The following is a 14,912-nucleotide window of genomic DNA, read 5'->3' as shown; positions in this document are numbered from 1 at the left end:
GCTACCAAAGGTGGTTCCACACGCTGCTAATGTACTCTGTTTTTCACAGCTCTATTTATTAGGCGTTAGCTACTCTTTCTAGCTAGCTAAGATTTGCAGATTTGACAGGCTAACATGATGGTAAACATGCTAACTATTTTTATCTTCATTATATCAACATGTCAGCAAGGTCATTATAGTTATATGAGCTAACTGGTGGAGCATTTAGCCAGTAAAGGGCCACAGATTCTAGTTTTCACAACATGGTAAAAAGTTTCCCTGCAGCAGTCCTACATGCCCTCGTACATTAGATTCTCTGCATTAGGACTGCATATAAGTAGAAGCCATCCCATCGGTCCTGTGCAGCATCTCTTGGGGCTAGAATAATGAAGCAGCTGCAGTTCTGCAAGTGTATAAAAGGAGAAAGTGGGCCTACTGTGTAAGCACTGCATTTATACATCTGCAGAGAGGAAACTTGCAAGCATCTGCACACAGCTAGGGATTTGCATTGGTGAACTTGCTTACAAAGGACTGCAGACAGGAGCCTTTCCAACCGCCTCCTGTTATAAATTAAATGTGATGAAACACTAAAGATGTGTTGCTTTATTTGATCTTAACTACTACTAAACTGGTGTGGAATCTGTCTCCTTGTGCAGTGGGTGGTTTCCATGGAGGCAACGAGGAAGCGGATAGAGACAGAGAGAGTGAGGGAGAGACAGTCTGACCTGGTTTCAGGCTCCATTAATCAACAGCTCATCAGACAAACTCACAGCTTTGATTAAATCTGCTGTAGTAGACTAACTAACCAGACTTTTCCTCCTCTCTGTCCTTATTTTACAGCCCTCTGTGACACACATTGTCACAGTTGTCCCCATCTACCTGCCTGTTAAGCATGAATTAATTTCCACACGATTGCTTTATCTCAGCTTCATTTTATAACCTGAGTTCAATGGAACTTCATCTAGCTGCCCAGAGCATTCACTCATTTCTTTATTCGTTCACTTACTCACCCTACCAGTCTTTTCTTTTTCAAGAATCTGACCTGTAGTTAGAAAAGGTTTTGAGTTCCTGGATTCATTTAAAAACTACAAACTTGCGTCTAAGAATAGAAACAACAAATAGTGGTAGTTCTGTCATTGCTGACTCTACTTCTGTCTTTTAGCAAAACCTTACGGCCATGCCTCTGCTCACTCCTTCTACCCTCCTCGTTTCTCTCCTTCATCCTCCCTCTGTAAGGTCTCGTGTCAGGTTTAATGTCTGTCACATCTTGAAGCAAACCCAGAGGCCGGGTCTTTTCTTTTCCCCTCATCCACCCTTTTAAATGTCCAGGCCACGTGCTGTAAAAAATCCGATAATCCCCACCCTCCTTTGCTACTTTTACGACACCTGAAAGGCTTTTACATTTGATGCAATTTACAAGGATTATGGAAGCAGATCTAACATTAAAATTAGTTTTCGAAACAGCATGATGTTGATTTTAAATAGAGGAAGACAAAAACAGGCCTTTCATTTTAATGGTGCTACAGTTTATCTGGCTGAAATGTTACTGACAAATCATACAAATTGCAGGTACTTAGCTAGTTCAGTTAACACTACATTCCACAGTTCAGTGAAACAGCATCTCCACCTTTATTTTTCGAAATTTTAAAAATGGGAAACGTGAACAGACTGGTAACACACACAGTACTGTTCCATAACTCATGTAGGAGAAAAAGAATTGTAGTTTAGTGTTAAGATAGTTACCAAGTACATTTTGATAGATAAGTACATTTTGAGATTACACTGATTTTTACCAATTATTAGGCTACTGCACGTGTTCATATTTCCAACCAATGAAGGAGCTTGCAAAGAAAAGCGTCTGGACTTCTTTGAGTTGCTTGAAGACGTTTCACCTCTCATCTGAGAAGCTTCTTCAGTTCTAAGGTCAAATGGTGGAGAGTCCCAGATTTAAGCCCTGTGGGAGTGTCCCCCGCCCCAAGAGGGTGAAGAGGTGAAACGGCTTCAAGCAACTCCAAGAACTCCAGAAGCTTTTCTTTCCAAGCTCCTTAGACTACGATGACTTGGATGACTGAGAACCTTCGCAGACATATTTCCAACCATCCATTCCACTTATCCTTGCTAAGTTGCGCTGGAGCCTATGCTAGCTACCATGGGCCGAGAGGCAAGGTACACCTTGGACATGGTGTTAGTCTGTCAGAGGGCTAACAAATAGAGACAGACAACCAATCGCACTGATGGGCAATTTAGCATTACCGATTAACTTCACCCCACTAACTGCATGTCTTTGGACTGTGGGTGGAAGCCAAATTACCCATAGAGAACCCACACAAACACAGCGAGAACATGCAATCTCCACACAGAAACGCCCCGGCCAGATGGTGGAATCAAATCATGAACCTTTTGCTGTGAGGCAACAATGCTAATCACCACACCACCATGCTGCCTATGTGTTCATATTTCAATAAATATAATTTATTTCAATGTCATGAGGCAAACAACTCACAGAATGGGTAATAATTTATGGCTTTGACTCTTAGCTGGTAACACTGGCTAGGACCTCCTACTGCGACAAGCAGGACCAACCTGCTATCTGTGCAGGCGGTATTCTTAAGGAAGTAAAGCCCAGTTAATACTGTTAGTAGGAAGCTAGCTTGCAGATATGCTAATGAATGTCGGTCAGATGAGCAAGTCCAACAATGTCTTTATCTGGAACAATCCATAGCCTGACAAGTTAGCTTAAAGTCAGCCATAATTACAAAATGTTTAGTTGTGTTCGTTGTAGACAAAATGAATCAAATTAGAGTACACTTTTTGATTTGTACAGTCATGCCTAATCTTGTGGGTTGAAGCTCCTTTATTCTCCTTCCGACAGATTTTAACAGGAAAACGAAAAGAATTCAGAGAGAGCTCTTCATCTTTGCTTCCAACATGATGTTGGATAACCTCTTCAATGTCACTGTAGTTACATATCTTGTGCGTTGCTGCATTATTATTATATAATCAACGAAAACTAAAACATGGGCTCAGAAAATCTAGGTAAATCACCATCAGCTAATGTTGGTAATAGTGACATGTTCCCTTCTTACCGTTAGTCTCTTGTCAGAGTTGACTTCTATCATTCCTTTGAGCAAAGCTTGGCAGTCAGGAGGTATAAAGTGTGGCATGTGGAATACTCCACTTTTCACTTTCTCTAGAAGCTGCCGCAGGTTGTCATGATCAAAAGGCAAGGCACCCTGGAAAGTGACGGCAGACGATGGAGAGAGAAAGGATGAGATTAAGAAGTACTGGTGGTTTAATCAAAAAGAAGAACTGCTCACCAGTCTGCAGCTGGCAACTTTGTGTCAAAATTGTTTTCCCAGTCAACCCTAACCATTTAAAGTCTTTATGTACAGATATCAGAATTGCTTTTTTGGTCCAACTCTTCTATCCAAATTGAGATGTATCTCATCTAATAATAGCTGGTGACATTCAGAGTAAGTACCAGCTCCACACGTTACACCTTACGATATCCTGAGGACTAAGGACATGAACATGTGAAGCTGTGGACACCACTGATAACCAAGGCTGCTTCAAGTCCACCTTAAGGAGGATTAGTTTGTGCAATGTGGTATAGTGTCTTGCAGACAAGTCCCAAAAAACTGGAAAGCACTTAGACATGTGCATGGCACCTTGCATTTATGATGTGACAATTGACATCACTCAGACCCAAGTGGACCCTCGATTGCCGTGTCGAACTGATAAGCTCTAAGTCATCATCTGTAACGAACCCAGTCCAACCCTAACTCTAAATCCATCCCAGGGCAATCTTCGTGTTAAGTAGTTCTCTCTTGTCTTGGCAATCAGGAAACAAAGAAAAATAATAAATAAATAACTCTAACACATTTCAAAAACTATTCAGATTTTTTCCAGAATGATCCATTTGGCCTTTCTCCAAGATATAAAGTTAGGACAAATCACCCAGGGTGACCTCAGGGGTAAAAGCACATGGCAGACCTCAGCCAAGATCTTGGAAATCAGATCACTGTTATTAACCCACATCAAATATTATCCATTGTTTAGCATTTATTGTGAAAGGACTGTGGAAAAGCTGGGAGGGAGAGCAGGGGGAAGACCTGCAGTATATGGCCTCAGGGCAGATTCCACCTGGACCTCTTTAATAACCTTACAGCATATGGTCCCCAGCTTTCTTTCTTTCTTTTCGTCAAAAAAGCACTTTTTGTTCATCTCTCAACCACAAGGTTCAGTTTTGGGTTACGTGGTTACAGCTAATAACTGAGAGCTCAAAGAGTAAATGTTCTAAATAGACATAAGTCGTACAATCATACAAAAAAGAAAAGAGTACACACTATAAGAAAGAGATATAAAAACCCCAGAAGCTGAGAGAATCTTCTTACCACGAGGAGAGCAAACAGAATGACTCCACAACTCCAAACGTCCGCCCTACGACCATCGTACTTCTCACCCTGAAACACCGCAGTGGGTTAATGTTACACATGCAAACACACACAAAAGACATCATTCATTTAAAGTAGGTAACTCACCCTTATGACCTCTGGGCAAGCATAGTGGGGAGATCTGAAAGGAAATAATTATTTTATTCACCAAGATATCAAAAACGCTTTCATGGATGTTGATTGTGTTGTGATCTGAGAGTACAAAAACTGAGAACACCTGCTTTTTAATCCACGGACTGAAAAGGTGAATCCAGGTAAAACCTACAATCTGTTGCTAATTTTATCATTTAAATCCACACTCCTCCCAATGGGCTGAGCGTTTGAGCTCTTGGTGAATGCTGCCATTGATTATGTAAAAAGCACAATGGATGTTTTATGGGTTGCTTAAATTCATTAAAATACTAAGATACTGCACACATGCTATCTGTTTTATTCATTACAATAAAACTGATAAGACAACTGAACCACAAAATCTTCTTTGTGGTCTTTGCCCATACTCACCCACAGCTGGTTTCCAGCAGACTATCCCCAACTTGTAGCGAGGCCATGCCAAAGTCTGCTATCCTGATGTTGTTCTTCTCATCCAGGAGAAGATTCTCTGGCTTAAGGTCTCTGTGACTGAACATACAAACACTCAATGAAAGCACTGAAGTATTTTTTCCAAGCCGTAAGTAGAAAGAAGAAAGGTACTTATTTGTATATTTGGTTGACTAGTTTGACGTGAACATTCATAGCACAGTGTTTATTAAAGGTTAGGCTTCTGGAAGAGAAAGCCTCCATGTGGTTCTAATAGGGAACTGGTTTCAATCAGACCAATTATATAAGCAGGTGACATGGCACTCAGATAATGCTAAAAAAATCAACCTGTGTTAGAATTCAAACACAGATGGTGATTGTCATGACTATGCCTCCAAAGAGCCAATCAGCAGTGAAACATGTAAGCCAATCAAGTTGCATATGTGTCACGTTCAGTGTACGTTACCCACACATTACTAACAGTCACCAAAATTTGTATCCACAGTGCAATTTTGTTTGAGTCACCACTAAATATGAAATGAGGAATTTGAAAAATCGCTGTTATCTAACAGCCACAATCAGCAATTTATTAACAAACAAAAATTCTTCATTAGAAGTATATGATGGGCCTAAAAAAAATCACATACAGCTAGCGTATAGGTTTGGAAAACCTTGGGGCTCAATCTGCATTTGGTAATAATTCCACCAGAGACAATTCCTCATTCAAGTGGACTGATTATGCTCTTTTCCAAATCCTCATTTTTATTGAAGAACTCTACTAGAGTAGCTTTCCACAACTGATGATTTAAAATAATCCTTTCCTTAAAGCTAGCCTCTCTTTAAGACAATTTTTCTGCCCCTCAAACAACAAAATAGGAAGTGGGCGGTGCCCGATATGACCATATTAGGCATCTTTCCCTCTTACTGAAATCATGAAGACACAAGAGTAGAAAAAATGATCTGAAACTATTAGTGTTTATTTTAATTCGCCAAATTCTATTATAAAAAGACGATGAGAAGCTAGAATGTGGCTAAATGAATAATGAATTATCTCTCATTTATTCCATCTTGGGAGCCAGTGGGCTAAACCAGCTGCTTGAATATGAAATAGATAAAACAAACCCAGGTCTAATTATTATTCATAACAACCTGTAAGGCCCAGGCGGCAAATATCTGCAGAATCAGTATTTTTGCTTGCAGTTTATCTGATAATATTCATACTGTTCCTTGAGTAGGAGTTTGTAAGCACTGCTTTTACTTGTAGATCTTTAAATTGTCATACTGCTACTTTAACTAAGTAAAGGATCAGAAAAACTGAGAATGATTTAGTTCTTAAAGCCATTAAAGAAAAGTCATCAACAGGCAAACGACAAATGAGAAAGGTTTCCTGTAGCTTCTCACTGACCATATGGAGTGACTATGGCAGAAGTCCAGGGCAGAGATGATTTGTCTGAAGAACTTCCTGGCCTCTTTGGGGGTGAGCCTACCCTTCTTCACCAGGTAATCAAATAACTCTCCGCCAGATACATGCTCCAACACAAGGTACCTGGGTCACAGACAAGAAATAAGTAACATAAAAAACAAAAGGTTTATCTCTGCAGTATATCTTCTATGCCATGTGCTTATTTATCTCGCTTTTGTCTTACAGAACATTCTTCCCTTTTTAATTCAGTGTTGTTTCTGCTCTAGCAGAGATCCAGAAGCAGATTATTTTATGTCAGCAGAAAGGAGAAAGACACAGAGATGTACTCACAGGTATTTGTTATTTTCATAGACATCATGCAGCTTCAGAACATGAGGGTGCTCTATTAGTTTAAGAATAGCTATTTCTCTCTCCACCTGCACAGACGGAGGGAGGGAGAGGTGTAGAGAAAGGTTAAGAGAGAGGGAGAGAGAAAAGAGCAAGTTAGAAATGATAGAAATGGAAATGTCAGACAGAAGAGGAAGGGAAATATGATGTAAGACAGCAAGAGGGAGGACACAAGCATATAAAAAAAGTTGGGTAAAAATTCAGAACAGGCAGACTTGTTTTTCAACTTCTTTTCAATAGTGTGCTACATTTAGTGCAGAATAATCAGAAATAGTAACAAAGTAGAGATGCAATACACAAATTATAATTTAGAACAAAAAGTTCTGAAATTGAAATTGTTAAGAAATCATGAATCAAATGTGCCCTGTTCTAATACCATTATTTACTTTGCGCAAGCTAGTAAGCAGGTCAAAGCCGTAGTAAGCTAGCTCCATTATGCTAGTTACTAATCAAAATGCTAGTTTAAAGCCTGTGTCTTATCTAAACTTTCATGAAGATAAAGACTTGGCATGTACAGAGTGTGACTGTGAATTTCTGGGCCACTATCCAAGTTAAAAATAACAGTTTGGCACAGCCGCTTCTCTTTTGTTTTGTTTGTTTGTCTTTTAACTTTTAATTATAGAAAAATAACCAAACCTTTTAAAAGTATTTTAGCTCTTCACCACACCATCTCTGAACATTTTAACTAGTGCAAAATTGATGTGTCACCGTACATAAACGTGTACCGCTGCAGTAAATATCATCTTACTTTGACAATACGCAGATATCGTTCACGAAGGCCCGTATTAGCTTATAGAGCTATTCTGACAAATTATTAGTGCATCCCCTTTTAGAGCCTGTGTTTTGTTTTGTTTTTTTTTTACTCCTGCTTTATGGATGAATAACATTTACAACTCATAGCTAACAAACCTCCAAAGAAATACATAATTACGTAATTTTGCTGCTAACATTTTAGCCTTTTTTAGCAAGCAGCTTCTTAGCTAGCAGGGCTACTATGGTTGAGTCATTTTGTCTCTCAGAGACCATAGTTCAAATTCCACACAGAATTAATAATTGATGTTAATGATGTTTGGTTAGCATCTGAAAACCAAAATAACTTTCTAGGTTTATGAACTAAAACACGGTTTGGATTCAAATATGGCTGCCACTTTTTCAAAGCTCTGTCAAGGTGACGTATCCCTTTTGAAGAGTCCAAAGAGCACAGCTTAAGGCATAAAATCTACTTCCTATTGTAGCACATTACCTGTGTTTAAATGAACCAAAATATTTCTTTTCGGTGACTGTTTCACATTTTGCCTTGAGACCAGGCCGTGTCAGTTGATTCCAGGAGCAGTTTTCTGTAAAACTTATATAGTCACACTTTTTTTTATTAATCTTTGATCAGTCAAATATGATGAAACCAAAGAAAAAAGCTAGTTTTTCTGTCTAAAGGCCATTCTCAAGATTTATCTGACTAAATTCAGTACTTGTACTTCCTTAGACAGGGGCAGACAGCCCTCATATTAGCTATTGCTAAACTTTTTATGCTTATTGCTTATGTTTTATTACAATACATGAAAATATGGATGCCTATTTTTTAAAAGAAATGTAATTTTAAGTGTTCCTTTTAAATATTTATTCATTCATTCAGCTCTAGTAGCTGTCCACAGCATGACCTATTATAGAGCAGAACACGTGGCAGAGAACTAGGCGCAGCATTGATTTTCCTTCCACACTGGAAGATTGATTGCTTGACAGTAAATTCATGTCATGTCTACTGTCTTTTAAATAAACTTTACAGCTGAAAAATATAGTCTGAAATGCCCTAAAAGTTTAAACAAAGACCTTTGTGAGGCCATTTAAGGACTACTTGTTGTCTATGTAAAACACATCTATGAAAAACTGCTTGGTTTAATTGAATACAACAGGACTGTGACGCAAGAAATATATTTTAAGACAGCATAAAACTAAACATATATGAAAAAGTCTGTAGCCACACAGTGATATCTTTATATTTTGGTAGGAAATTGGGAAATATGAGCAGCAATTTATTGAAACATTCAAAAATGTACAGCAATACAGTATATGACGTAAAAAAAATATTGGTCATACTAAATATAAGTCAGCATTTAGTATGACCACATTTATTCTTCACCATAGTCTGAACTCTCTGAGGCCATTTTCTTGTCATTTCTTAAACTAGTCTTCAGGAATAGTCCTCAAGGCTTCTTGAAGGACATCAAAAAAATCTTCTTTGGAAACTGGCTGCCTTTTGTTGTCTGTCAGCATGATTCCACTCTGCTTCAATACAAGTGAGGTCAACTTTCAGATATTGTTCAAGTTTCAAAGAGAGCCACCTAGACTTCTTTTGCGTTTCTGAGATGGTTCTCCTTCTTCAGGTCATTGACTGCAGATAGTTTTTAGGCCTGTCATTTCTTTTGTCCACCACTTGTTTTTAAAGACACACCACACATGACAAGATTTGCCATGTTTTGGAATCACTTTGTTGGTACAAAAATTTATTTTTTTTTGTCTGTCAAACTGTTCTTTGACATTTCATTTTGCATATTCAGCTAAAGAAATTGGTACAAATTATGTGTTTTTGCAGCACTAGCACTAACTCTTTGCTAAGTTGTCCGTTATGTGTGGACACAGCACTGGTTCATCCCTTGAATTTTGTGCCTTTTTAAGCTTGAGTGATTCAGGGCATTTGTCACGTGCTATTGGTGAATGCTGCTTTTTTCCCAACACAGTTATCAGACTATAGAAAGAAAACATTATTTTGTATCGTTCTGATAAAATAAACACACACATGGAAATGGGACAGGAGCAGGTTCGTGATGTTTAAGCCAAACATACCAGATGTGTGATATATATCTGCCTCACCATGAAATCTTGAGCTATCCGGTGTTTTTAGGATGCTGACATTTTTGCACATCTTAAAACATATGCTAGCACCGTGCTGCACGTCTAGCGCCTAAAGTGTGCCTTGTGCAACCTGCCAGTTCTAAAAAAGACATACCCTGTAAAGCTCCAAGCAATCAACCACATTAAAAACGCCAACATGAACAAGCTATTTAGATTTCAGTTCAGTCCAGTGTATTTCTGCTGCAGTTGCTTTCATCAGAGGGCTTAATTAGCAGAATGAAATCATCCCTATTGTTCGGTATACAGAAGCAGTGCCCACACACACTCGGCAGCTCCAAGTTCCAACACACTGCCGGGCTTTTCTTGACAAAAATAAAGACTCATTTTCTGCTGCTATTTCTGCAGAGTGCAAGCTTAACATGATTTGAGCTTGGCAGCCACCATAATGACAGCCACAGTGCACGGCACAGCTAGAAAGACAGCTGGATAAGTAGATGAGGTGAATTTGGAGTGCTGTACCTTCATTAGAACCGATTCAGAGAGCTTCTCTCTGTTGACGATCTTTATGGCCACCTTCTGCCCTGTTATACAGTGGACACCCAACTTCACAAGTCCTGAGAAGCAAGACAGAGGGAGGAGAAGAGAGCATCTGAATATCGCAGATCATGATGCGGTGTGAATAACAGGAAGGAAGGGACGTCATGATTAATTCAAAAAGCTTTATTCTTCCAACTCAGCTTCAAAAAACTGATTTAGAGTTATCTCCATTCTCAGAAACCTCCTCAAAAATGTTTAGCCTTTGGGAGGCCCTTTAAGAAGGCCGTGGAGGGATAAAACTACAGGAGATGAGAAGACTTAGTGTACAGAATAAATACGGATTAAACCATGAGCTTCGATATTACAGAAATGTTAAAGTAGCTTTGCAGTGGGGTGTTACACCCCGGCGCACCTTGCAGACGCCCTGTTTTTTGCGTTACTCTGCAGGGTGCCTACCTGTCTGTCCCTTCCCGAGGGTCTTCTCCAGCCGGTAAGGCCCCACAAACTGACTGGACTGGCCCACCGTCAGCTCTTTGCTGCTCATCCTTCCCGAGATGAAATTCTATTCCAGATATAAGGCAAATCAAGATAGCGCTCGCTCCTGCTCCGTGCGTAATGCCGTAACGCACATTACAGGCGGCTATACGGCGGTGCAGAGAGGAGGAAAGGAGAAGAGAGGAGGTGCGGACTGGTCGTGATCTAAAGCCGGGCCTCGCAGGCTACTCCCATGCAATTGTTTGTCATGCGGTCAGGAGTGAGAACCGGTCCTGTTTCCACTCTGTAAATCCAGAGTCTTTCAAGTCAGTGTTACCAAAGCACAGGAAGCGGCATCATTCAAGGGAAAGGTAGGAAAAGATCAGAGATGAGGACGTGTGAGGTTTAGCCGGTACCAGAGATGGGAGATGTCCACAGAGGTGCGAACAGTCACATTAAACCCACCCCCTGCTATAAATAACTGTAGTTTAAAGCTGATTGATCCTATATAGCTTATTCAGCTGGCCAAGAGTACAGCAGTAACGAAAAATCTCATTCAGACCTGGACAGGAAGGCTACATTTGCCACAGATTGATTTCTGTAAGAGCAGTCTCAAATATCCGAAGCCAGAATGCCCTGATCGATATCAGGGACCCCCGTTCTTCTGTTGCCGTCCAAAAAAACTGTTTTCATAATCCTCCCGAGCCCATACATTCCCCTCTTCCTGTCAAGTCGGGCCTCATTTGGTCACAATCTGCCTTTCTGTGTAGATGCGGCGTTGCCCAGATAACAATCTATTATCACAAACAGCATCAGCAAGAAGAATGGGTTTTCCAATATCCGGTGCACACTTTGGCTCGCCCCCTCCCCGGCCCTGCATCAGGAAATAGAGGAAGAGGGGGAAGAGCATCAAAAAGGCAAACAGCCTCGGGGGCAGACCGGGCCAGACGGCCGAAAGGCGTGCTGGCTCGGGACAGCTGCAGCGTGGAGAGGTGCGCTCGGTGCGCCGGGGGAAGGATCAGCGCTCAACCCGGTGATTAATCCCGCTTCTAGAAACAACAAGCATCCTCAGCTGGCCTGGTGGTAGCCGACTCCCCGCCTCTCCTCTTCCCCTGCTCCCTCTCCCCCTCCCTCTCTCTTCTTCTCTGTCTTTCCTTTCTTTCTCGCTGGCCGGTTTTGCTCATGATATCACCGCATCTCCTCCCTTAGCCGGCTGCTTCGTGCACAAGGAGCAGAAAAAAAACGCTAAATAAGTAAAAACATTTTAGTTTCGAGTCTTTCAGGTAGTCCGAAGTTGGCCGCATCCATGGGAGTGTTTATCATTGACGGGATGTCCTCCTCTACTCTGCCGCTACCCGTTTTTTACCCCTCTTGTTTCCTCCACCTATTACACTCCTCCTCCTCCTTTTCATGGGTCAGCATCAGCATCCGGGTTCCATAGTTCCCGCCCCACCCCTCCCTGGTGCTACGCCTCTACCTCGTCCAACTCCCCACTCCCCCACCCCACCATCCAACTCCCCACCTCCCCCTCACCACCATCCAACTCCCCACCTCCCCCTCACCACCATCCAACTCCCTTCCTCCCCTCCCCACCCATCCTTTTAACTACTGCAAAGTTCCACAAAGTAAAGTAGAAGTTATAGCGCCAGTTATAATGCAGCCAGTCACGCAATCGATGTGCACATGTTCAGCACACAGAAAAATCTGTTTGGCAAAACTTTTGAACAACACATAGATGAAGAAAGTGTAAAAGTTCGATTGTATTGTTTCTTTGTTTTTCTGCAGGTTAGATGGCAGCTGCTGTCCAGGTTCTGGTTTTAGATTTTATTACTGTATATGACTGCAAAATTGGATGCACTGTAACAGGATCATTCCATATTAAATGAATCCAGTCTGCCAGTTGTTAACCCCTCAGAATCAGCTTTTTCTTTTTCTTTTAATACCTGTCTCGGTTACAGGAAACACTGAAGTAAACGAGGTGGGCATCAAGAACATAATACTACCAGGGTAAAATTTGAAAGGATAACACTGAAAGCACTGAAGGCTCCAAAGTGAGTGTTAAAAATGAAAAAATGAGTGTACTGTATTCAACAAATGGAAGGAGTCACAGCCAGAAGACAAGTCTGGTGTCAAAGTGTAGATTAAAAGAAGAACTTTCATATACTATAACTTGGTTTGACCAGCCGCTTATACCTGTCCCACATGCTGTTATCCTTTAACATTTACCCAGAAAGCTCTGTTTCAGTTTTTCTTCTAATGCTAATGCTAATCCCCCCATATTTAAGAAGTTATGAACGTTTAAGATTGCAGATAAATAAATAAATGAAAATTTAATTAAAAATAAATATGTAAATAAATGAAAAACAGCCAACTCAGACCTGAGGACCGTTACTGCATCTAAGAAACAAAAATGCAATGGTAAATTTTTGTATGCTTTCAACGGTTACGCCAAAGTTGCTATACTAAAAAAAATATCTGATTCTGTGGGTGTCAGGTGGGAGGCACTTACTAATAAATTTCTAATTTGCTTGACTGTCACAGAAATTCAAACTTACAAATATTTTGGGCACTTTGTCATTAATTGTGAAATATATTTTCTGATTACTGAAGTTGAAAATAATTGCAGGAGTTCAGCAAGGCTCTATACTAGGGCCACTCCTCCTCCTACTTGTGGTTGCTAAGAGACGACCTCCCAGTTTGAAAAAACGAATCCAACAGGATTTAATCAACCCCCAAACACTCCCAAGTTAAATGTCCAACAGCTGACTTTGTGTCAGCTGCCTTTTTAGAGTTTGGCAAAAAGAAAACCCCCACCACCGCTTTTTGCTCTTTTGTAACTACTGTGTGGTCTGGCAGCCTGGGATTATTTTATAATGCAGCCTTTATACTCTATTAAGGCTTAAAGTTAGGGGTGTGGCTTCTTAGACTGACAGATGGATCCTAAAAGTGGTGACTTGTGGCCTTGCTGTGTGCAGAACCTCTCCTCCACTAAGTGGAGTCACTGTTTTTGTGGTGCTGGTCCTTTTTAGGTGTGTTTTTGTCGGAATTATCTAACAAATAATGCTTTGTTGCTAATACAAACAGCCTATCCTAGAGGTCTGTGCTCTTGGTGAGTTCAATTCTGATATATGTATGCTCGGCTATTTAGCACCAGTGAGCAGGTATTTGTGACTAGTGTGCTTTGCAACCTTTACTGTTGCTTGTTGATATCTAAGCATGATAACTTAGCACTCGACCCTCTTGTACAAATATGTGCACTTCTGACTCAACCCCCCTCAACATGGCCTAAACACTGACTGCTAGCAAAAACCAATGTGTGACTTTGTGCTGGTCTCTTACATACAGTTTGTGGTGATCATGCTGATTGTTGTTGTTCTGTTTTCCATCTTAAGAATTTGCTTGCATGACTTTATTCCACCTAAAATACTTTGAGTGCTTCCTTAAGATCCAGCTTGCACTCAAACGTCTCTCTGTGACAGGACTGGCAGCCCCAAAACACTGGAATCAGTTTTTAATGAAGAATAAAATCTATAAACCCACTCACAGCAGTAGCTATTACGGGCTATCAGCCATACTTCACTAAGCTTGTAGCAGTGAGCATTTGATTTCTAGGAGGAAACGTTACTCTGTTATTGGAGGATAAAGCAATGGGGTCAAAAGCAAGAAATCAATCAAGTAAGTGGACAATAAAATCTTTAATAGCAGTTGTTTCCAGGGTCAGGAATAACTTGGCTTACAGGCACATGGTTTGCACATAAGCAGTGTATATATAGCAGCACTCTAGTTTCTTTTCTTTCATTGCTAATCTAGTTCACAACTGATGTTAAGACTAGAGTGTGGCCAGCCATGCTTGAAACATTTAGCATTAGGCTGATCTGTCAAAGGTGTATGAAGTGCTTCATGTATAGCAGACGTCAGTGATGCACGCACGCACGCACGCACACACACACACACACACACACACACACACACACACACACACACACACACACACACACACACACACACACACACACACACACACACACACAAAACCAACGCAAAACCACTGGGTGCTGCATCACTGTATGTGATTAAATTTCCACATTGTGATAACTGTATGACGTATCCAAATCTTAATCCCTTTTAATCTTAATCTGTGGATAGAGTCAGGTTGATGTAGCTCAGATTATCCTACAGTGCTTTGTGAGTCTGTAAGTCCACTCATGCCAGGTTATCTTTTGTGTCACAGATGCTGTTTTTATCTCATTGCACATTAAAATTCTACATTTGTGCACATTATTCATTAGTCAAAG

At 40.6% G+C, this 14,912-nt stretch overlaps 1 protein-coding gene across 2 annotated transcripts in view; it reads right to left on the bottom strand.

The window, feature by feature from the left end:
* LOC113021421 (serine/threonine-protein kinase BRSK1-like) overlaps nucleotides 1-11,737 on the bottom strand; it is a 31,224-nt gene extending 19,487 nt beyond the window's left edge. For both annotated transcript variants that reach the window (XM_026166074.2, XM_026166076.2), the window contains exons 1-8: nucleotides 10,600-11,737; nucleotides 10,126-10,220; nucleotides 6,703-6,788; nucleotides 6,355-6,495; nucleotides 4,935-5,051; nucleotides 4,521-4,554; nucleotides 4,374-4,442; nucleotides 3,066-3,212 (exon numbers count right to left, since the gene is read on the bottom strand). In XM_026166074.2, coding sequence (XP_026021859.1) covers nucleotides 3,066-3,212; nucleotides 4,374-4,442; nucleotides 4,521-4,554; nucleotides 4,935-5,051; nucleotides 6,355-6,495; nucleotides 6,703-6,788; nucleotides 10,126-10,220; nucleotides 10,600-10,687 — 777 coding nt within the window. In that variant the 5' untranslated portion in view covers nucleotides 10,688-11,737. The remainder of the gene's footprint in view (nucleotides 1-3,065; nucleotides 3,213-4,373; nucleotides 4,443-4,520; nucleotides 4,555-4,934; nucleotides 5,052-6,354; nucleotides 6,496-6,702; nucleotides 6,789-10,125; nucleotides 10,221-10,599) is intronic.
* Between the last annotated feature and the right edge of the window lie 3,175 nt (nucleotides 11,738-14,912).

Source organism: Astatotilapia calliptera, chromosome 4, assembly GCF_964374335.1.
Source record: "Astatotilapia calliptera chromosome 4, fAstCal68.1, whole genome shotgun sequence".
Taxonomy (NCBI): Eukaryota; Metazoa; Chordata; class Actinopteri; order Cichliformes; family Cichlidae; genus Astatotilapia; species Astatotilapia calliptera.
Note: the sequence above shows the minus strand (reverse complement) of the source record. Positions and strands in the feature narration are given on the sequence as shown.